The 22,730-nt window shown below is 36.4% G+C and overlaps 1 protein-coding gene across 6 annotated transcripts in view; it reads left to right on the top strand.

The window, feature by feature from the left end:
• Nucleotides 1-22,730, top strand: part of LOC139958745 (RNA-binding motif, single-stranded-interacting protein 1-like) — a 263,437-nt gene that overhangs the window by 143,707 nt on the left and 97,000 nt on the right. The window contains exon 1 of one of the 6 annotated variants that reach the window (XM_071956060.1): nucleotides 2,883-3,012. The exons of the other annotated variants lie outside the window; for them this stretch is intronic. Within the exon in view, the coding sequence (XP_071812161.1) occupies nucleotides 2,980-3,012 (33 nt within the window). The 5' untranslated portion in view covers nucleotides 2,883-2,979. Of the gene's footprint in view, nucleotides 1-2,882; nucleotides 3,013-22,730 lie in introns of those variants that run through there. 6 annotated transcript variants of the gene reach the window in all.

The raw sequence follows: 22,730 nt of genomic DNA, 5'->3' as shown, positions 1-22,730 counted from the left end.
AGTCTCACCTTAACTTGGAAAGGTCTCAAGCAACAGTCTGTCATATTCTGGCAACAGTAAAATGACAATTGAAACATTTTACTGCCGGGGTTGTTGGTATAATTAGACAATACTGGTTGCATTTTTACAATTGTTGGGTACGATCTTTGAGCTGCTGGATTAATTTCTACTTTTTTTTCGTAGTATTTAGAGCATATAATATGGCAGTGCATCTGGATGTAGGGAGCACTATGGTTGAAGTTTGGAGACACGTGGGCCAATATTAGTGATTATAAGTATGCATGTTGATAATTGTTAAGATGATCCTGCCTACTGGTACAGCAAATCATAGTAACATGAATATTCAAATATATCACATACTGATATTTAAATCAGAAATATCAAGAAATGATATGTGAAGACTTTGTGTGTATAATTCAGTACATTTAAACAGTAAATGTTTGACTTTGCAGTTATTTAACACCACCATTATTGAACTGAATTGATAAATTTGGCCTTCCATAGACCATGGTCACATGACAATCAGTATTTCCTAAGTAAAATGCAATATGTGTATATATGTATATATATATATATATATATAATTGGAAATCGTGGTGAGTTGGATATATATGTATATATATATATGTATATATATATATATATATATATATATATATATATATATATAATTTTGAATGTTAAAAACAACAACAGCTCTGATCAAACCAAAGATATACCAGCAGAATTACCAGGCAGTCTTGAGCAAATGCTGTGTCTGCCTACTATATGCTGGTATGTTACTGTTGCCAACACTGTCCTGGAAGCGAAAGCTGATGTTGATGTTGTGTCTGAAAAGTGAGTGAGACCAGAGACCTTTAATATTCCCTGGTGAGAAAATTCTTTTGTTTTTCAGGTATCGAATTTCAAATTTAACAAAAAAAAGGAATACAAGTGACTAATATATATGAATTTTGCTCCAACAGAAACAGAAATTGCTTGAATTTGGGGAAGACATGCATGCTGGGAGTTAAACTGGAACAAAAACTTACAAATCTTATGAAAAAATATTTTGAAAAAGTGCAAATTATGTAGAAAATATAACATTGGCCATAAAAATTGTTTTGTGTTTTTTTTTTTGGGGGGGGGGGGGGTTGGTGCATACAAATATATATTGCAATATCAAATGCATAAGGAATTGACTATTGCCTTACCAAAAATGTTAAAAGGTAAGCTAGTTTTGGTTGAAGCAATATCAGCCACTTGCATTTAGCATGTAAATAGGTGGTGGGAGGGAGGAGGTGAGGTTGGGGACTGGACACCTTAGATGAATTGCAATGTACTTGCATGCACAAGTATTGAAAATTACAACACACATTATGTGAATCAAATTTAATATTTTCTCTCAGTGTGAGTTTTCTATAAATCGTGACCAAAATAGATCAACATGACATCTTTGGAGTCTCTCTCTCTTCTTGTTTTAGGCTTTAATTTGTTGTTACTAAATTTACCCCTTCCTTAAAATGACACTATAAATATTCAATGTGGGGAGTGGAGATGAAAGAGGGGAAGGGAAGGGAAGGGAAGGGAAGGGAAGGGAAGGGAAGGGAAGGGAAGGGAAGGGAAGGGAAGGGAAGGGAAGGGAAGGGAAGGGAAGGGAAGGGAAGGGAAGGGGAGGGAAGACTTGTTTACTAATTATCAACATTTGTTGGTGGATTATTAGTAAAATTAGCACAAATGGTTTTTGGCCCCATACTCACTTTGAACAGTCGTCTATGCTGCAAATAACTGGCTTTCCTGCTATTTAATGTGCCAAAAAACCATCTGAAATATCAATCTGCCTGCATTATAATGAGCAGTAGTTTCAGTACACAGGTCTCGATTATTTTCAGGCAGTTACTACTAATACCAGAACCTACCCCAAGTTTGACAAAAGTCTTTGCATTCCTTTACCTTAACCACAGGGTTATAGTCCCTAAACAGTAGGGAGACATAAAACAGAAGTTCCCTGGGGAAAATATTCCCAGGTACCTCTAAATGGGCTATAAAACAAATTTAAAAAAAGGATTTGGAGCAGATCAAAAGAGAAAGAGGGGAAAAAAGAGCAACATTGCTTTCAAAGTAGATTGATTTCTTTTATGAATCCATACCAGTGAGAGTTAGTATCAATGGGAGGGTCCATATCATAGTGGGATTATAGGGTGACAAAATCATGGTGGGATTATAGGGTGAATAGTTAAACCATTCAGAAATATGACTTATAATAAGACCAGATGAAATTAAATGTAGAAGGGAGGAATATTTAAAAATACGATAGAATAGTCAAGAAAGATGAGAAGCCATTTTGTTTGAGGTATCTCAGTTGAAAAGAGCCAACTCTTGCTCATATCAGACACCTGGTCCTCAACAGGTTCTCAAAAGGACCAAGGGTGGATTTGTGATATTTTTGGCAATGATATTGTCTGTGTACATCGGAACACATCACAATTTTAGGACAGTGCTGCTCCCTTTGTAAATATTCCTTACAAGCAAGGAACCATAGTGCCCTTGGGCTCTTGTGTTTTAGGTATCTCAGTTGAAAAGTATCAAACCCAGCTGTGTTATACACTGACCTAACAGAATGAGGGCTCTCATTTCAATGGGATAGTAAAACTATTATATTGCTGTGCCAATATGTATTTGGTGTATTGTGCTTTTGCATATCTGCTCAAGTGTATAGACATTCTGAATGTGGCCTTTGTTAACTTTTGAAGTTCACATTGCCGCTGACATATACTATACTGTCAGCTCCTAATGTAGTAAGCAGCAGACAGCAGCAGCTGGCCAATAGGAGAGTTTGTGTGGTAAACATTGACATATGTGCACCGTGCCAACCAGGGTCTCTGTAGCCATATAATTTATTATGTATCTTTCTGTGTCATAAATTCTGGAATCTACGCTGAAATACCTCCTTTACTTCTCCAAACTAAGACGTATGCTCCTTCAGTTGTTCTGGACAAGATGTTGATGGTGTGTCCCAGTATTTACTCTCCCGTGAGTATATATATACATATATATATATATATAGAAGCACTTGTTAGAATTTACTTAGAATTATACATGTTCTCAGAAATGCAATTTTTTGTCAGACTGGGTCAACTAGTCAACATATATATCATTCTGTTGTAGGGATCAGTCTTAGCACTAACCCATGCCAAGCCTGCACATATTTCTTGTATTTTAATCCACTCATTGATTCCTTTGCGTATATGCTAATACTTTGGGTCAGACAATTTACCCTCTCCTTTCCCTATTGCCCCCCCCCCCCCCGCCTCCCATATCACTTCATCACACCCCATGGCCTACAACCCTCCATTTGTCAGACTTTATAACCTTCCTAACACCCTAATTGTTAAATCATTTCTCTCACCCAATCTCCTCTTCTATCCAATCACCTCTTGCCTACTCCATCCCTCCCACCCCATCACTAGGGCACTCCATTTTTATCCCCCCCCCTCAATATACTACCTTCCTAACACCCTTCATTTGCATCTATCCTACTGTACTTTCCCCTATCCTACCCATCCAACCACTCCCTCCCTCACCCCTCCTTACCCCTCTTCCCTTGTCCATGCCACCACATCCTCTCCCTTCTCCCATACATCATCAAATGCATCCACTTACAGTATTGCATCTAAACATTGTATTATCCACCATTCGGTTTTACCAAAAAATTAAAATGATATACTCAGGTTTTAATAATTAATTTCTCCGGATATGCCAGTGTCTTTTGTTTTGATTAAAAACCTTGAAAATTGTTGTGAATGTCATAAAATAAAAATAAGGGAGGGAGGGAGAACTAGAGCATGATCATGTCTCAGAACACTCCAACTGCAGGGTTTCTGTTTTCTCATCAAAATGTCGCACATTATGCAGAGAGGCAAAGTGTTTTTTTTTATAATGCATTCTTGCTGCTTTCCACCATTATCGCTCGTTTCTGTTTTGACAGCCTCATCCATGTTAGGGGTAGTATGTTTTGACATAAAATATCTATTAATTTTCACATTTTGTTTTGCTACAACATATTTTTTTATATTTCTGTTACAATATGTCCTAGGGCAGAGTTATTTTATTTAGGTGCTATCTTTACAAAGTAATAAGACTTGAACAAGTCTATGTATGTCTCTCTCAACCTCTCTCCTTCCTCTTCCTCTGTTACTCCAACATCAGTCTATCTTTACATGTCATGAGAGCAGGCCAGCGAATGAATTGTAATAACAAGCTTGTCACTCAAGTCGTATGTTTACACAAAACTTGGGTAATGTTTTTATTACAGTCACCCCCTTTAAGGTATATGATTATAGATTAAATAAACCAACTGACAAGAACGGGTTCTGACTCTGGGAGATTAAACAAAATCAGTCTTGTAGAGGAACATATAATGTCTGTTTTCACAAGCAGGGTTATGCTTTCCAGAATGAAATATTTGGTATGTGGAGTTTATAGTTTCCTAGTCAAGATCTGCAGAAGGAATTATTATAGGTTTTTCACATTGTACAACTTTATTTTATGTATACACACATATATATATATGCAGTCAGTCCCTGTTTGAGTTACATGTGTATCATCACAATGATGTGCATATACAACACAGCTGGTGGCAGCTGGACTTACATGTACAAACTTACAGTGCATGAAGATGATCAGCAGTTTTTAAGCAGACTGCTTCGTTTTTTGTTGTTGTTGTAAGTTGCACTATAATCCTCCATATTCCATACCATACCAACCATGGATGGCATAACTTGTGTGAACTATGTGAGGTAGGAAAGCTAAAAAGGTGTAACTAAATTCAACACAAACGGGTATAGTTAGCTGTTAATTAGTCGTTAGTTGTTAATTAGCTGTTAGTGACACTGAGTGAAGAACGATAACCTTTTTGGCCCAGATTCTGATGTTATTTCGTAGAATTTATATGTCGATACATAAATATCTGCCGTTTCGAAAAGTATTGTGGGTGCTATGTCATCTACGGTGAAGTATGCCTGGCAAATGTGCATCCTTTCTATACTGATGACCTTGACCTTGCCAATGATGAAAACTTCATTTAACCCTCTAAACTGTTTCTAGTATTTGTGGGACTGGAGGACAGAAGAGCTGACAAAAACCTCTCCCCTCTTCAATTATTTTGGTATGGTACATTCTTGCCTGCCCGCCCTTGTGATGCATTTCCCATATTCTCAGTACGTCAGTCGAGAAGAGATAACAACTTTAAGCCTTCTCCATCGGGCCCAGCTGTTAATAGCAATTCCTGTGTGCTCCATTGATTGTGACCTGTACCTTCTTGCAAAAATAAACCCCTCGGTTTTATGAAGTGTGGGAAAAATGCCTCACCACTCGGAGTACTACAGTGATAGCTGCTCGGTGGTGGTGCTTTATGAGGCATTCTTCCCCAATGGTGTTTAAACTCCTGCAATGCCTTTGATTTATCAGGTCAAGTTGTTGGCACTGCCTGTTGTAAGAAGAAGTCTTTATTATGCAATTTATTATCCTGCCCTGGGTTGTGTGTGGATGGTAGTATATATAGCTTTAGTGTCGTAACTAGTGACTAACTTTATAGCTTTGACCAATTTATCGAACTGTAGAAACTGTAGAAACCAAAGAGTTATGTGTGCATATAGGCAATGGCTATGGTGACTACAGTGACCTCTAGGCTCAAGCATTTCACCATATATCACATAATGCTGCTAGAATGTTCACTGTTCAAGTGCAAGGTGAAAAGAAGGGTGTGGTGATCTCTGAACACAATGAAATATAACCATAGAATTATACTAATCTAATAGTATCCAGTGTTGCTTCTGGACATTATGTTTTATATGAAAAGACCGAACAAGTACATTGAAGAACTGGCTACCTCACCGTTGTATAAATAAGATTCTGTATCAAAGTTGTAAACAAGTGATCTTGTCGAATTTGTTCTATATAGTGGATCAAAGGGTAAACAGCCGCTCCCTGGTGTAGGAGATGGATGCAACTTAGAAGGATAGAGTTGTTGGTGATGTGAGGGAACTCCTGTTGAGGCTGTGGAAACTATAATGTCAGATTAAAATGTGATTAAACTATCTAATTACACAGTTGCCGAGTCCCTGTGGTCCAATATGTATGGTGAGAAAGAGTATCATTACTGTGAACCAGCTGATGGAAACTCAGATGCTGGTGTTTGGGGGGGGGGGGACTGACAGGAGAAAACAGGTGGAGGGCTTTTAGATGGGGCATATATAGTTTTATCCAGAAGAGAGTCAGTGGTTGGAGGCTCAGTGCATTAGGCCTTGTGTCTTCTTACCGATTGTTAAATAATGTTTATAGAGCTCTATATTGTAGTCTGTGTTTTGAAGGAATTAAGATTGTAGGTAGTATGTAGCCATACATAGATTTTCAAACTAGTCAAGTTTAAGGTTTATTTGTGTTGTTTCTGAGATTTCCATGTGATAGTCTTTCATCTTCAACCTGGCATGCTTAAGTACACTGGTAGCCATCTCTTGACTGTATACACTGCAGTGCCCTACAAAAACCCCTTCGTTCACTTTTAATGAACTTTCTTGGAAGTTCTGATATCGTGCCAAGCTATTATTCCCAGTTGAGTATGTCTCATTGAGGACAATTTAAACGCTCTTTTTTTTTCAAATTATCAACCCAGCAGGCAGTTATATTTTATGACCCTGCATGTAGGAGAAGTGCAGAATGGCTCTGTAATTAATACACTCTATGTCGAGTGGCTATATATCCAATTTACAGTATTAGCAGGATTTTTTTTATGTTTTCAAACAATTTTGGTAGACCAGTTCAGATGTGAAAACCATCCATAGATTCACCAGGATGAAATTAGAACCACCTTACTTTAGCCTGCCAGGGCTCGAACACACGACCTCCGTCCCAGAGCACTGAGGTTCTAAAAGGGTGAACGTTTTTTGAGGGTGGCAGTATATTTGCTAGTTGATATTTAGAACATTGAGAGAGCATTTATTTGATATGAAGGAGTTATGAGCAGGCCTAGGCTGCAGATCCTACTGTTGATAGTTATATTGAAACGTTATTGATTCAGGTAAATAGTATGAACTATCTGAGAGTTGTAAACTATAGTTGCAAGTATGTTTTGTGATCCATTGCAGCTGGGATAGATTACATATTCACAACAGAGATCTGTCAACATAAAACATGTATCTAAAGAAGTAACATCAGTAGGATTTACTCTCCAAACAAGATTTGATATGGCTATCTTTTATTTCTTCACAACTTAACACTTTTCGTATTCCCCCTTGATATAATAATCTTAATTGGGAGTACATGTTTGTGAATATGTGTACACAACAACTGGGGCATGTCAACAATAACATTCCGTTCCTTTATTAAATCCCGTTGTTACTAGGGTTAAAGGATGTTTCAGCAAGCTTGGCATACATATATATATGTGCATAACACATATATGTATGTATATTGTGTACGTGTGCCAGGACCACAAGTTAGTTGTCATATTAATACACCTACGGTGTATATGATTAAGTGTCCCGGGGGCCAAAGGTTAACTCAGCTCAAGTAAAGACTGACCATATTTATCAGTTGAATGACTAGTAACCGAGATCTAAACCAAATACTACAAGCATTTTATCGTCTTTCCAATTTGATTCTGAGCCATGATAGGGCGGTTTGATGAACTTCTCGACTAGTTTAGACACACAGAACACTGTTGACCCTCCCTACCAAACACACACTCAAAGTAAGATAACAGCCCTGTATGGATTTGATCCATGGAGTGATAAAAGCCAAAGTATTTGTTTGAGGATATGCCATAAACTCATTGAGTATTAGCCTTACTGTACCTTTATCATCAATCTAAGGAGAAATAGTGTTATTTGGCCCCTAACAGGCATTTCAGCTTTTATTTTACTCACTGGGTGTTGTATAGAACTATTTATCTCTGACTGAGGTCAGTGTTGTTTGTGTGCCAACTGCATACTTCAGCTATGCTGAGACCTACAGAAATAAAATACACACAACTCTTTCTGTCTTGGGGCCAGTGCGGGTATTTACTGTGGGACACTATGACTTGCCCAATTTTACTGGCCCCTTAAAAATTCTTTACTTCATTCAGTTCTCGATCAGATGATCAGGAGGTATGTGTAAGAAATATTACACACTCTGGTAATCCAACATTCAGTAAAACCTGTACGATGCATGCATGACACCTCTGGTCCACAGAGCTTCTCCAAGAAAATATGAATAAATTCTGAATAATCCATCATCCTTTAGTGTAGTATTGCATAGTTTGATATTGTAATATATGGACACTACGTACAATATGCATCATATAATGTGAAAATACTGTTCTGTGTTGAAACTGCTCCGGCATTTACTATTCTTTCTTTTTTGTCAATGTGCTGTAGGGACGTTATAGTTTTACATTAAAAAGTAGGGGCATTAGTGATGCTGATATATATTTGAAGTAATTGTACATATACACTAATTAATGGATGATTGCACGGTTGTATGATTGTGAATAACATGGTAATACTGCAATATAGATGTAAACATGCCTCATTGACTTCACACTACTGATATTTACTATATAAGGGATTAGATGTTGCTTTTTCTGTAAGTGTATTAAGCTTATGTAAGTGTTAAGCATAGTAATTGAGCTACATCTGCAACTTTAGCTGTAGATAGCTACAGATAGCTATAGATGCAGATACAAACAACTGTACTGTACTGTACTGTAAATTACTCTGTGTTGCACTCTTCTGTATAATTTCTCTCTCAATTGACTGTAAGCTGGGACATGTATGGCAAGCCAAATGCTCAATAAATCGAGAAACATGGATTTTCGGTCGAAAAACCATGTTTATCGATTTATGGAGCATTTGGCTTGCCATACATGTCCCATTAGATATTCCAAGTTTTTTCCGAAAATCCATGTTTTTCTCTCAAAAATCCATGTTTATCGGCGATAAACCATGTTTATCGGCTATACACCATGTTTTTCAACAGATGAACATGGTTTATCGACTGATAAACCATGTTTTGCGTCAAAAATCCATGTTTATCGGCGATAAACCATGTTTATCGACCGATAAGCATAGTTTACTATTACTAAGCCTGTGCGTTGCCGATTATTATTCCGCACTTGTCCATATGCGGATTGTGCGGGACCGTAGCTATGTTTTTACGCGATAAACATGGTTTATCGGCGATAAACATGGTTTATCGGCGAAAAACCATGTTTTTCGCTCAAAAAACATGGTTTATCGGCAAAAACCATGTTTATCACTCGAAAAACCATGTTTATCGCTTGAAAACACACTTTGTGACCGATAAACCATGTTTTTCGACTGAAAAACCATGTTTATTGCCGAAAAAACCATGTTTATTGCCGAAAAAACCATGTTTATCAGTGATAATCCATGTTTTTCAAGCGATAAACATGGATTCTCGCCGATAAACCGTGTTTATCAACCGAAAATCCATGTTTATCGGTCGATAAACATGGTTTTTCGATCGAAAAACATGGTTTTTCGACCGATAATCCATGTTTTTCGTTTTATTGAGCAATTGGCTTGTCATAGACATGTGAATATATCAAAATAACCTTAAAGAACTAATTCATAATTGAACAGTATTACATACAACAATGAATGATTAACACTTAGTGTTAATAAGGCTCGCTGTAACAGTAGCTTTAAGTGTGAGGCAACAAGCTAGCTGTAACATTCATAGTTATAATAAGTTAGCTGTAACCAGCTATTTAGTGTTATGCTAGCAATGAAGCTGTAAGTGAATTTGCTAGTTTATATAGTACTGAGCTAGCTGTAACTAGCTGGTAGTGTTAAATAGCTAGCTGTTACTAGCCCAGCCTATAAGTGTAATAATCAACACAAATTCTTATCAAGCTAGCTGTAAGCAGGCGTTTGAGCTAGCTGTAACTCTAGCTACAAGCAAACAACATTAGTTTGAATTAAGCTAGCTGTAAGTGTTCAAGTTGTGTTTGAGCTAGCTGTAACTATATACCTCTAAGCATACAACACTAATGTTGTATTATGATTAGTAATGGTCATGAAGCAATGTTTGCTTACTGTATGTTAGACATACCTCTCCATATGTCTTCTTTCACCACTCAGTTAAACTAATCCCTAATCATTCCGTTACTTTCTTACTTTAAAAAAAAAAAAAAATCCTTCATTCATTTGTTCTCTCGCTAATTGTATACAATGGGAAAGGAAGTAGGCCTATAGTCATAAAAAGACTTAACAAAGTAGGAGACTCCCTGGAAGAAAAGAAGAAAAAAATGTACAAATATAAATAATAATCTAATAATAATATAAATAAATCAGTAAACAAAAGTTACTGCTCAAAGCGCTTTACAAAGAAAGTAAATTAATTTACAAAAGAACAAGTGAAAAAATGGGTCTACATTATGATTAAATATACAATAATAATAATAACCTGATGATGCTGAGATGGATACGTGAATAGATTATATAATACTAAGTACAAGTTAATAAATTCCTTTTTCAAATGTCTGGTGAATGTGGATTTTGAAGTTATAGACTTCAACTTTTTTGATAGATCATTCCAAATTTTGTATTGCTCTATTATGATCAATACAAATTATATATTATAGTGACTATCTGTATAAGTGATGTCCTTCTCTGAATTTTTTTGGAACCTTCACTGAAACAAGTCCTGAGTTGTATTTATAGTTTTCTCAAATTTCCTGTCAGTTTTAATGGTCTTTTGCGCTTGATTAGATAGCCACCAGGTTAGCGATGGTAAAACAATCAAAAGCAGGAACGAGATGAAAAGTAATCATTCTTCCGGTGAGAAAGTTCCGTACAGTTGAAAACAGTTTTTATTTGATTATGATATTGATCATGCACGTAGCATTTTTCGACTTAAGCTTTATTCGACACTCTCTCAGAGGAATGTTAAAATGACTATAAACACTGCTGTGCACGTGGGCATGGCTTCCAGGTCCCTGTCATTACCTGTGGTGTAACCATGGTGCATCCATGTTTTCTTGTTATCATTTTGTGGTTTGAGGTTAAAAAAAAAAGCACAAAAAAGAAAAAAAAGAAAATCAGGTCCTTGGAATATCTGCTGGTATTTTGTGAAAATATGTGTGGCTTATACAGGAATGCTAATTACACCTTACCCACCCCCAATTGTGGTTAGAATCTGTCCTCACTGAAAGGTGTTGACCCTGGATGAAAAATATCCACATCCTGATGGATCAAATGACTTCTGACTTGTAAATTTGATCTGTGTAGGGAATTCCCCTCTGTTGCTATGTTGTAACCATGCTAACAACATGAAAGCATTTTTGTGGGTTGATACGGATTGAAAAATATGGATAAATTATCAACACATGAAAGCAAATGAATGTAAAGGATTTAACACCTTGAAGATCACATGTTTGGTTTGTTTTTGAACTGTTGTGTTTGTGTGTTGGAGGGGGAGGGGAGAATATGGGATGGGGGAGAATATGGGGTGGGGATGAACTGTTCTAATATTTCATCTTTTGTTCCGAGATTCAGGTTGGGTCCAGGCGACAATTCATGTGGCCCCTTTTATGCCCTTTATTATGTTTTATTATAAAAAAGGGAACACATTACTTTCCAAGGAGGTTATCCCTTTGGGAGGGGGTTGTCCCTTTAATTGGGAGGGGTTGCCTCTTTGGGAGGGGAGAGGGTCAGGGGATCTTTTAGATGTAAAAATGGTATAATATCTGAGGCATATTTAGGTTATAAATTAGGTAGATAATATGGTCTAAGCACAAGGTTGTTTTGGGTTGAAGGAGGGGGGGGGGGGGTGTACATCAAAATAAGTTGATAGGTTAATTGAGTTTTTGACTTATTTCTTTGTCTCTTGAGGTGAAATAAATTATTATTGGACTTCGGAAGATACTATTTACAAGAAAAATTCCTTCAAACCATTTATTAATTTTTGAACTTTATTGTAGATAGGTAATTAAATGTGATTCAAAGCATCAACCTGAGTTTCCTTTTGACAAATGCAGAAAGTATGGTGAGTTCAAAGTGGACATGTGTTAATGCTGGTGCATATATGTGTGTGTGTGTGTACTGTGTGCATGAGGATGTAGCTCTTTGACATATGCTAGACTTCCAGCTTTCTATGTAGCACATGTGTGAAATACATCCTGATCTCTGCCAATTGATTTATTGGGAGGTCAAAGGTCATGTGTGGTCAGAACAGGAAGTGGAAACTATACAAGAGGAAGTATATTATCACTTTGTTCAACTTTTTCATTTGCATGTGATAAAATTTCCCTTTGTTGAATATAAGAAGACTTTTGCTATGAAAAGAGGTCAGAGGTCCTAATTTAAGAGTCTAGAAGTTTGAAACTTTATGAATATGACAATTGACTGCCGTCATCATGTTTGGTCAAACTTTAAAAATTAATGTTACTAGTATGAACAAAAGTTAAAAGAGATTTGAAGGGTTAAAACAAATTGTGTTGCAACTATTAAAAGTAGGGAATATTGATTCCAACTGTGGTGTTAGCTTGTATTTCTTGTTTGGTAGGATAATTTATGTCATTAATAAATGTAAGAATTCCCTGCTATCTTAGGTGGAGGGTCAACAGAGGTCTAATTCAAACATAGGTCAAAATGTCTCAGGGTTGGTCTGAAAATCATGATTGATTAATTGGTACTTGAACATCTCTAAGCTATAAAAGTAAGAAGACAATTTGGGAATGACAAATGTTCCATGTTAGTATAAAGTCAATCTTACTATAGGGCTGTAACATTCCTGTGGTTGGAAATGAAGGCCAAGAGTGATTTATGGATCCTCAAATAAAGCAGGACAATCTTCCCCAAGGAGCTGCTCCAGAAAACACCATTATCTAGCCTAATAGCCAAAGACCACATACATGACCAACAATCTGCCAAAATGGTCAACCAATGCTGGTTGCTATGCAATGATTGGTGTAGAGCTAGTCTTGGCTGCCTGCTTTACTCGATGCATGGATACATGAATACATTTTGCTTTTATATATTTCTGTGATTGACAGACATGTCCATCTTTTCCATATTACACCTTGTTAATGTTATTGAGATGAAATATAAAGCACACACATTTGCATAATTTACAGACAAGTGTTCTGATCCAACTGTGATTGCATAACTCTGCTGTTGTTGCCAGATGCAGTCACAAAATTACACCACAGTTGCACAAATTTTCAAAATAGTTTTATCCCAAAGATACAAACAAATGCAACAAGGATGTGGGGTTTTGACCACAATATTTCCAAGAATTATTGATTAAACAAGGAACTTCAGCTACTGGAATACTCCCTTTAACTCCCAAGTGACCTCATCAACCAAACCCTAGCTGTCTCATGATATATATAAATTTGTGTTGAACAGTTTATAGGCTTTAGTAGCTACTTTCCTTATTTGCATGTGCAGAACACATTATTCAGCTTCAATATTTTCTTAGTGACGAACGACATACTTAACCACTTTACCAGTTTATTAGGTCACGCTGTTTCATAGAAATAGATTTTTGCTCTTTGCCTCACAGCAAGAATGTAACCTACATTGTGGTTTCGAGCTGAAGTGACATTAAATTCAACCTGCCTGTGGTTTATATGTATACAGAAAATTGCTGCAGGAATTTGTATGTCTTGATCAATATTTATAACAGGAAGATTTTTACTTGTACATTTAATCTGATAAAACTTACCATAGAGTGACAAACATGAAGAGTTGCCAATTCTTGTATTCGATCGATCGATCGGGAGTCATGATTATGATAAGTAGCATACATATCCAACATGTTTCTTGAAATTGTGGTGATAGTACTACTATGTTTTGTGATGCTCTACTATACAACAAGTTTTGCATGAATCGCTTGCAACTTAGATACTAGATGATGATGATAATAATAATGATAATGATAATAATACAGAGTATTTATATAGTGCATCATATAGCTCTAGGTGCTTTAATAACAAAAGAAGTCAATCTCAATCAAAAGAACAAGTAAAGAAATGATGCGAAGGAAACGTACAAACATATATTTTACATTATTATTATTATTACTATGTTATGATAATTCTTTAATTGCATTTCATGTTATCACTTTATTTACCGACGAACCGATTTCCAATTCCAAAAATATGTAAAAATGACCAAAATGAACAATGTCATATCCCCCCCCCCCCCCCCAAACAAATAACTTAGCTTTTAATATTAAGAGCAATTGACATGACCAATATTGAGACCCTGAACAAAGATTTAATGGTCAATTATAATACCACAACATGCCAAATACACTCAATAAGATGTTAAATTTATGACTTGAGATGTTTGCAAAATAGGCATCGAGTGGGTATAAATCTCAATTCCTTTAATTCTATTGCAGTTAATTTGCATGAGCCTGCACACCAATTTCCAAATTTTCCTCAACAAGAAAACTCCTTACTAGATGTTACTAGCTGTTTGTAATTGTTACATTGGTAACTGTGGTATGGTGTTAAAATGCAGGAAACAATCGTTTGAACATACTTGGCTCTGAGAATCATGACCCAAATCCAGTGCCCCTATCTTCATGGACTGACTGATGTAACATCAATGCTGTATTGCGTTCGTACTTCCTTTAGTACAGAGATCCTGCTAAATGCAGGAAGCATGTTACTTGCTCGGTCTGGTTTTTTATTTGTTTTTCATTTCCATTTCTTGTTTTTGTAAAATCATTCACATGCAGCTGCTGATCACTGTCTCCTTTTTTGTCTTTTTGTAGGTTTTTTTTCTATTTTTTTCCCTTCTTTTTCCTTCTTTTTCATTTAGCTCAAAGCTACTCTTCCAAAATTAACTGGAAGATATTGCATAACCAGTCAATTTTGTCATTAAAAGCTATTGTTTGAGACACCAATATGTGTCACGTAGATGAGAACAGGAGAAAATAGTTTAATGTATATTTTAACTGGGATGCTGGCATTTTGATGCAGTCTGAGAAGGGGAAGGGAGTGGAGGAGGGAGGGGGGGGGTAGACTGTAGAAGGAGAAGAGAAGGAAGGGTATATGGTTCACAATGTGTGATATTATATGTTTAGATTATGTGTATGATAATGTATGGTAAGATAATATGTGCGATATTATGTGTGCGGTATTATGGTTAGATCATGTGTGCGATATTATATGGTTAGATAATGTGTGTGATATTATATGGTTAGATTATGTGTGCGATACTGTATGGTTAGATTATGTGTGTGATAGTATATAGTTAGATTATGCGTGTGATAATGTATGGTTAGATTATGTATGTGATAGTATATGGTTAGATTATGTGTGATATTATATAATAAGATTATGTGTGCGATATTATGTGTGATATTACATAGTTTGATTATGTGTGATATTATATAGTAAGATTATGTGTGCGATATTGTATGGTTAGATTATGTGTGATATTACATAGTTAGTTTATGTGTGCGATATTGTATGGTTAGATTATGACCCAAAGTGAGAACCCAATTGAAGAATTAAGGTTAAAAGTTTTATTAATGATTAAATTATTACATTATTATTAATGATTACATTATGATTACTCAAAAGACTGAAAATGTCTCGCATCTAGTGCTTTTGTGAATCACACAGCAGAACCAATCAGAAAATAAACTAACTCAGACCAACCATTTAGTTCACCGTAAGTTTGTGCTTTTCCTTAATGTTTTTGAAGACCACTGGTCACTGCTGTTCACTTTACCTCTCCTTCATCATCTACTATTTAAGAGGATATTATATTTACATCCAAACCTGGATTAAATAACCAGCCATTCAGGGCAGTTAATTCATCATAATCTCCCTAATTCGTTCACATATTCCTCATTTTTTTCGTCCTTCAGTATCGTCCGAGAAGGTCGATTCATTATTATCTTTCGAAACAGAAGTAATGTGACACATTCTGAATGGCGTACAGCGATAATCTCTCTCTGTGAGCTCTTCCACTTTTCACATTAAAACTAAGCCAAGCTTTATAGACTAGTAGACAGATAAACTGTGGTCCCTCAATTTTCTGAGCATGCATCCTTCAAATTTTTTCAAAATTGTTATAAAACGCTACGTATGTACAGCACTTAATAAATTTTGTATTTGTGACTGATCCACTTCAACGATAGGGGGAATCATCTATAGCAAGTAAAGCTTGGGACACTAGAGATAAAGTGGCTATCAAGAAGGAGGTGGCATACATATGCCATGATACCTAGGTCTTGTGTAATGTGAAATTACAGACACATTACTAATACAGACACATATTCTAATAAAGTCTCTATGTGTGAGTACATCAGCGTCTCACAGTGTTGGACCGGAAGCTTCTGTTGTTCTTACGATCAGTATTAGTAATATTGATTTTGTATCTTTCTGAACCTTTGATCACATTTGATAATACAAGGAGGTATCAGGATTTTGTTTTCCCTCAGGGAGATAATAAAGCTCAGCACTGACCCATCCACATTTGAGGAACGAGGGGAAGAGGGGGGGTAGGGTAGTTGGATCAATGTGGAAGGAAAGGAATATAACGATAGCTTGAAATGGTCACTAAATGATTTTGTCCGTTTTTATACATTATTTGCCACATACAACATGTTGTTACTCAAGAATAGGCCAGCATGTCTAGGTTTATATTTGCCACAATCCAGCTAGCAAAAGTTGAAAATGTTCTGTTTTGCCCATGAAGTAGTAAATTAATATTACATTAAACTGATTGGACAAAAAAATTGATTTATTTGGTTTTACAAGTTGTTAAATAATTTGTTAAGTTGTAGGATGCTTGTTAACCACATGCATTTGATTGCTTGGTTAGAGATAGTAATACAATTAAGGCCAGTACCCAATCATGTGATTGTGTGTACAACATCAAAACTCTCATTCAATGCTCAGCAGCTGCATGGAAAGGAACAATCGGTGCAGGGTTCCCGAACTAAATTTTGCCAAAATTACCGATTTAGTTCTTCCAAAAATTGAAAAAAAAAATGGAATGATTGAACCAAAGCAGTCTTTAAGATGTTCTTTCAGTGAATGTTGAACTGGCTTTGGTATATACTTGATTATTCTGCTCGACTTCAGAAAGTTTCGTCTCTCAGAGTGTTTTAAATAACATGCAAGTAGGAAAACAGATGATTCTTATAGAAGGAAGGAACGAACCTTAATTGGCTAGTCAAATTAATGAACTGCACTGGTTGGGGGGGGGGGGGGATGGTAATACCTTATAACGTAATAATGTAATGATGTAATAAAACAACATTAGTGCATATTAAAAGCAAAATGATGCAAATAGAAAGAGAGGATTTAATTTCAAGCCTATCAACAAGTCTGGACTTTTTTTGTTTTTAGCTGTCACCCTGCTGAAATAGCATGCATGTATTAAAGAGAAAGAGCAGGTCAGTGTAATTCTAATGGAAGTATTACCGGTCTCCACGGTAACTTATTCAGTTCACAATGGGATACGTTTACCAAACGTAACAAATAACTGCATTTGTGAAAGGATACGTTTTCGAGTTTGAAATAGCTGGGATCCATGTAACACTTTAATATCTTGTACACGAGACTTGATAAATTTGGGGAGATATGAATGATAATAAAATAGATTTAAATAATAATCTTACTCTGCTCTAAACTTCTAAACATTCATAACTAAATTCTTTTCCACCATGGTCTTGTTTCAACCCACCCCACCCCCTCCACCCACCCCCCCCCGCCATCATATCATTACTTTAGGCAAGACTGAATTGACTGTCTTCTCAAAACAGCATCTCAGCCGTTGAGAGAGTGTGTGTTGTATGTTCTCATTTCTTCCCTCACCCTGACATTTACAAGGTCATCCATCCATTTTAATAACTTAACTTTGCCTAGCTTTTTTCTTATATTGAATCCCTTGTGACACATTCTGCGTACATCAATGAGGGCACATCCAATGAAAAAAATGTTTCAGCTTTCTATAGATACTAGGTCCCTGTAGGGCTTTGGGTGTTTTATTTCATTTTAAAGTCACCCTAGTTATTATTACCCCCTAAAGAAAGGTTGTGAAGCTTTCCTTAAGCATTCACTATAGAACAACTGCCTCATGTGCCATTTAAAGCAACAGGAAGGGTTTTTCCCTTTTTTTGCTTTTCTCAATTTTTCTATTTTTCTGTATGACAGTTTTTTGTATCGTTCTTATGTAAGACATTCTATGCTGTCCTGAAAAATAGTAATAATAATATTAATAATATTTATAATTATTTATAAAAGGGTTTTTGATCATTTTTACATGATAACATTTCAGTCAAAAGTTAAACATCATCGTTTTAAAATCCCAAATAGGGTATAACATATCCAGACCTATCGCATTGCAAAATTCTATCCAAAAAATGGTCAAATTTGCTGTACAAATTCAAAGATGCATGTAGTCGTTTTTGTACACAGGGAACCATTGTAAAGTAATTTAAAAGAGACAAAATTTCAGAACTATTAAAACTGCTACACAAAATCTGAATATTAAATTATCCCCTGCCAAAAAAGCTAGAATATCAAATAATGGTCACTGGTTACTGGCTGTACTTCACTGGTCAATTGATCAAGACCTCCACTATGTAGCTTACATTAACCTTAGTACACATATGTATACTTTTGTTAAACTTCGCTATAGATATATTTTCAAGAACTATTATTCAGAAGCTATGGTAGCATCACTTAAAAGTGTAAACTGCAATAGACAGAGGTGTTTATGAATAATATAATATTTTGCATTTTAGCAACATTGTTCATACACTGATAAACTTTATAACTTATAACTTTAAAATAAATTATGATGTATACTCCGAGTGGATATTAAAGCCTAATTCATGTAAGCTTTAAAACTTTCAGATCATAATAAATTTGAGCGAATTAAGTATCATTTTACTTAGGGATCATATTATCACTTGGAATAAATCTCCCTTGGATTGAACCCTCTCTGAGGAAAAATGACAATCAATCAGGCAAAATATGGAATGAAAGAAAGAAAAATGGGCTATAAAATACAACATTTTCCTCTCATATTCCTACCCCTAATGTCAGAAGCTTCCTTATATGGCATCTAGTTAGTACCCCCTAATGGGGATTATGTGACATTATTATCCCCCTAATCGGGATTATGTGACATGATATGCCAATGGGTACCTGGCAGACATCAAATCCCACCCCCCCTCTTCCCCCCCAACACACATGCATATACAAATAGGCGTGTGGGATCTCTCCGATAATATGTTTAAACCTTTATAGCTTGAATTACAGAATCCTTTTAATGATCTAAATTTAGGAATTTTATTGTTGATTTTTATCACATTGTTTGTTACCTGTATGGGGGTCCGTCCCACTAATCAATGGATGGAATTTGAAATGGAATCTTTACAGAGTAACATAATATTTAACGGTGCAGAACACAGCAATTATCATTGATACTACACAGGGGTGCTGTGTCATGGTTAATAATATCAGTATGGTTTTCGCATTTATCCTTTTTAAATTTTTCGGTAATGTTCGTTTCTAATATTCCATTAAAAAAAAAGTGATGTTTATGAGCATGACTATACACTCAAGTTTAATTTCAAAATCATTAAAGAAAAAATATTGTCAGATTTGAAGATTGAAAAACAAACAAAAATGACTAATATCCATTTTTCGACACACGGTACCGGGTCTGGTCGTTGACCGAGATAGGGACATGTTGCATGGAGATGCCGACCTTGACGAACGGGCACATGTTGCTTAAGTTTTTAATTATGTCGAATGTCACTTATTGTAATTGATATCTCTGGACTAGATCTTCAAGCTTTTATCAGCTTTTTGTAAAGCGATATTTGGATAGATAGCATCTTGATATCATTGATACTGAAAGATTTTTTTTTAATTGGATGGAGATATGAAATCCTGATTGATTAGTTAGTTTCTTTGTGACCAATATTGCTTGTCATAGCAGATTTAAGGCTGGTTGTCATGGCATAATTAATTCTATTCAATCCTAGCTGCACACGTCCACATATTTTTCAATCAATCATATGAAATCATTTCAATCTTTCAATCATCCAATCATATCCACATGTATGTAATCATATACTTTTCTCATTAGCTTACCTGTCTCATCTTTACATATGCACACCAATCTAGCTAACACAGATGTAATTAGAGGCAGCTGTTTTGGGGCATTTGGTGCCATATCTGAAAGATTTCATTGAGCTTTGGTAGATTGCCTGATGTATTATTCCGAATGTTTACACTAAGACCCTGGTATTCAAAGTTGGGGTTGCCAAAAATCCAGACCAATATTTGTAGGGGACAAAAAAGAGGAGATAAATCTTGAACGTAAATGACTTAGAAAGGTACAAAATATTACATGTACCATTGCACCAATAAGCACCAATATTAGCACCCTTAATCATATGGGCAATTCCACGGTTACTCACGTTACATTTTTGAAGACTTTCGCTCACAAATGGTTTGATAGCTGCACCAATCATTAATTTGAATGACTGCTCTCTATGCATTGATAGGGTAACTAATTTACCTCAACATTGGCGAAAACACAATTTGATTATCTTGTTTCTTGTAGGAGATAGGTACATTAAAGTGTCGGTTACTCACGTTACATTTGAAAATCACCCCGACGCCAAAAATTAACTTCACTCAAAAAGTGTCCTCATACTGGATATATTTAAAGAAAATGGATACATGCTTTTTGGACCTTAGGTGATGATAAAAATACTGAACACAATTAAAATCATATCTGGTTTCCTGTCTTGGTGAAAATGAGGCATTCACCGGTTACTCACGTTACGGTTACTCACGTTACAGTTTGTCCACCTATACAATACATAGGGAATCAGAGTCCGTGAGGAACTTGCTGCTGGATAATGACTAGGAAACACCCATATATCAGTGGAATTGACATTTTGAACATCTTCTCCAGTGTAATTCAATAATATCACAATCTAAATGAGATATATACCATGTCTTTTTAAGATAATGCATGAATCATATCTTCACAAATCGGCAACAAATTCTAAACATTGTAACTAAGTTTTATTTGAGGACTAGCAGTGTGTCAAACTTGAATTTACTCAGAATATTACTAAGGGAACTAAATCTCTCTGGGGAAGTAACAGGCCAACTGAACAAAAACCATGAACCAATAGGAAATTGTTAACATATCAATTGAACATTGAGTAACGTTTGGAAGCGGCTTTGGAAGAGAGCTGATTCGTTCAGTCTTCAAAAGGCGACAGAAAATTTGAAGTGCCCACAGTTATTGGCAAAGGTTGGTGCATCAAGTTTGGTGATGAGTTTCTCCCTGAGATAGACTATCTTGTGCCTTGGGTTTAGCCATTTTTAATTGGGCCCAGCTGGCTGCATCACTGACACTTGTACGTCGTTCTAGTCCCCCTTTGCTTCTATTACAAGGGGGGTACAATACCGCTTCGTATTCAACGGCATACCAGTCTATACCGAGTTCTATACCAGCATTGCCACTCCCTGAGCAGGTTGCATTTTTCTGTGGCCTCCCCCATCTCCCGAGGGGGTATTCCTTTCAGCAGAACTGTTGCCATCATCTGTAATGGTGAAGGAGCAGACATCCTTGTTCTGTACCTGCAAGTGATGTTTACTGGCCATTCCAACGATTTGCTTGGCATTCTCAAATACAGATTTCAGACCGAGTTCGCTATTTCTCGCCTCCATTGCAGCTTGCGGCATCAGTATGGGTGTCCACCTTGGGCATCCCAGTGGTTGCTGTTACGTTGCTTTTTTGCATTGGTAATGCCTTCCGAGATTTGACTTAGCTCCATGCATGATGCTTCACTGCTCCACCAATCCTATCCACAGCATCTTGAGATTGTGCTTTTCTTGAAGGCGGATAATAGCAGCAGCGAGGAATCTGTTCTTAAATTGTGAAGCTGGACCATCCGATCAGACAGATACAGACTTCAAGGCTTGGGGTAGGCCATCAAGAACTTTGTCCACATATGCCATAACTGTATCCTTGGAGTGGACCATGCTCTCTGATGCAACAACACTGGAATGGAGGGAAACGGAGTGCCACGCTGCTACTGTGAACAGGCTCACCTGTCATTGGTTCCAGTGGGCACTCTGGATTTCATCTTGAGATACACATGTGTAGTTCTCAGAGAAGTGTATTTGGATCAGGGCCTTGGTAGAATTGAAGGAAGTGGATCCAGCCCTTTGCGCTCCAGGTTGAAATATGCAGGAGGAGGCAACTTGTCATCTAGTGGCCACCCTCCGAGCTTCTTGCTGAATCTTCTTCATGGGTGATGGGAGAGTACTCTCCAGGTGTTGTACTAACCCTAGCCCTAACCCCCACTGCCCTCTCTTATTGAGCAATTATTTACAAGACAATAATAGGCATTTCCTGCATTGTATCAGTGTGTTAGCTTGGTTACTCACGTTACACATTGGTTACTCACGTTACACGGTTACTCACGTTACAGATTTCAGTGATCTATCACTCACACATGATGGGTCTCTCCTCATTAGTGATCTTGTTTCCACACTTGGGACTATGAGTACTAACGAAATTATGGTTATCAGATTTCCACTTGTTACAGAAATGTCACATAGAGAAAAAGTTATTTTTTCGGTTACTCACGTTACATCAGTGATTGAAGCCTGAAAAATGTCTGTTCTGAAGTTGTCATGAAGAAATTTTGAAATGTTTTTCTGTCATAAC

The sequence above is a fragment of the Apostichopus japonicus genome, chromosome 18, assembly GCF_037975245.1.
Source record: "Apostichopus japonicus isolate 1M-3 chromosome 18, ASM3797524v1, whole genome shotgun sequence".
Lineage (NCBI taxonomy): Eukaryota > Metazoa > Echinodermata > Holothuroidea > Aspidochirotida > Stichopodidae > Apostichopus > Apostichopus japonicus.
This window is presented reverse-complemented; position numbering and strand designations above follow the sequence as displayed.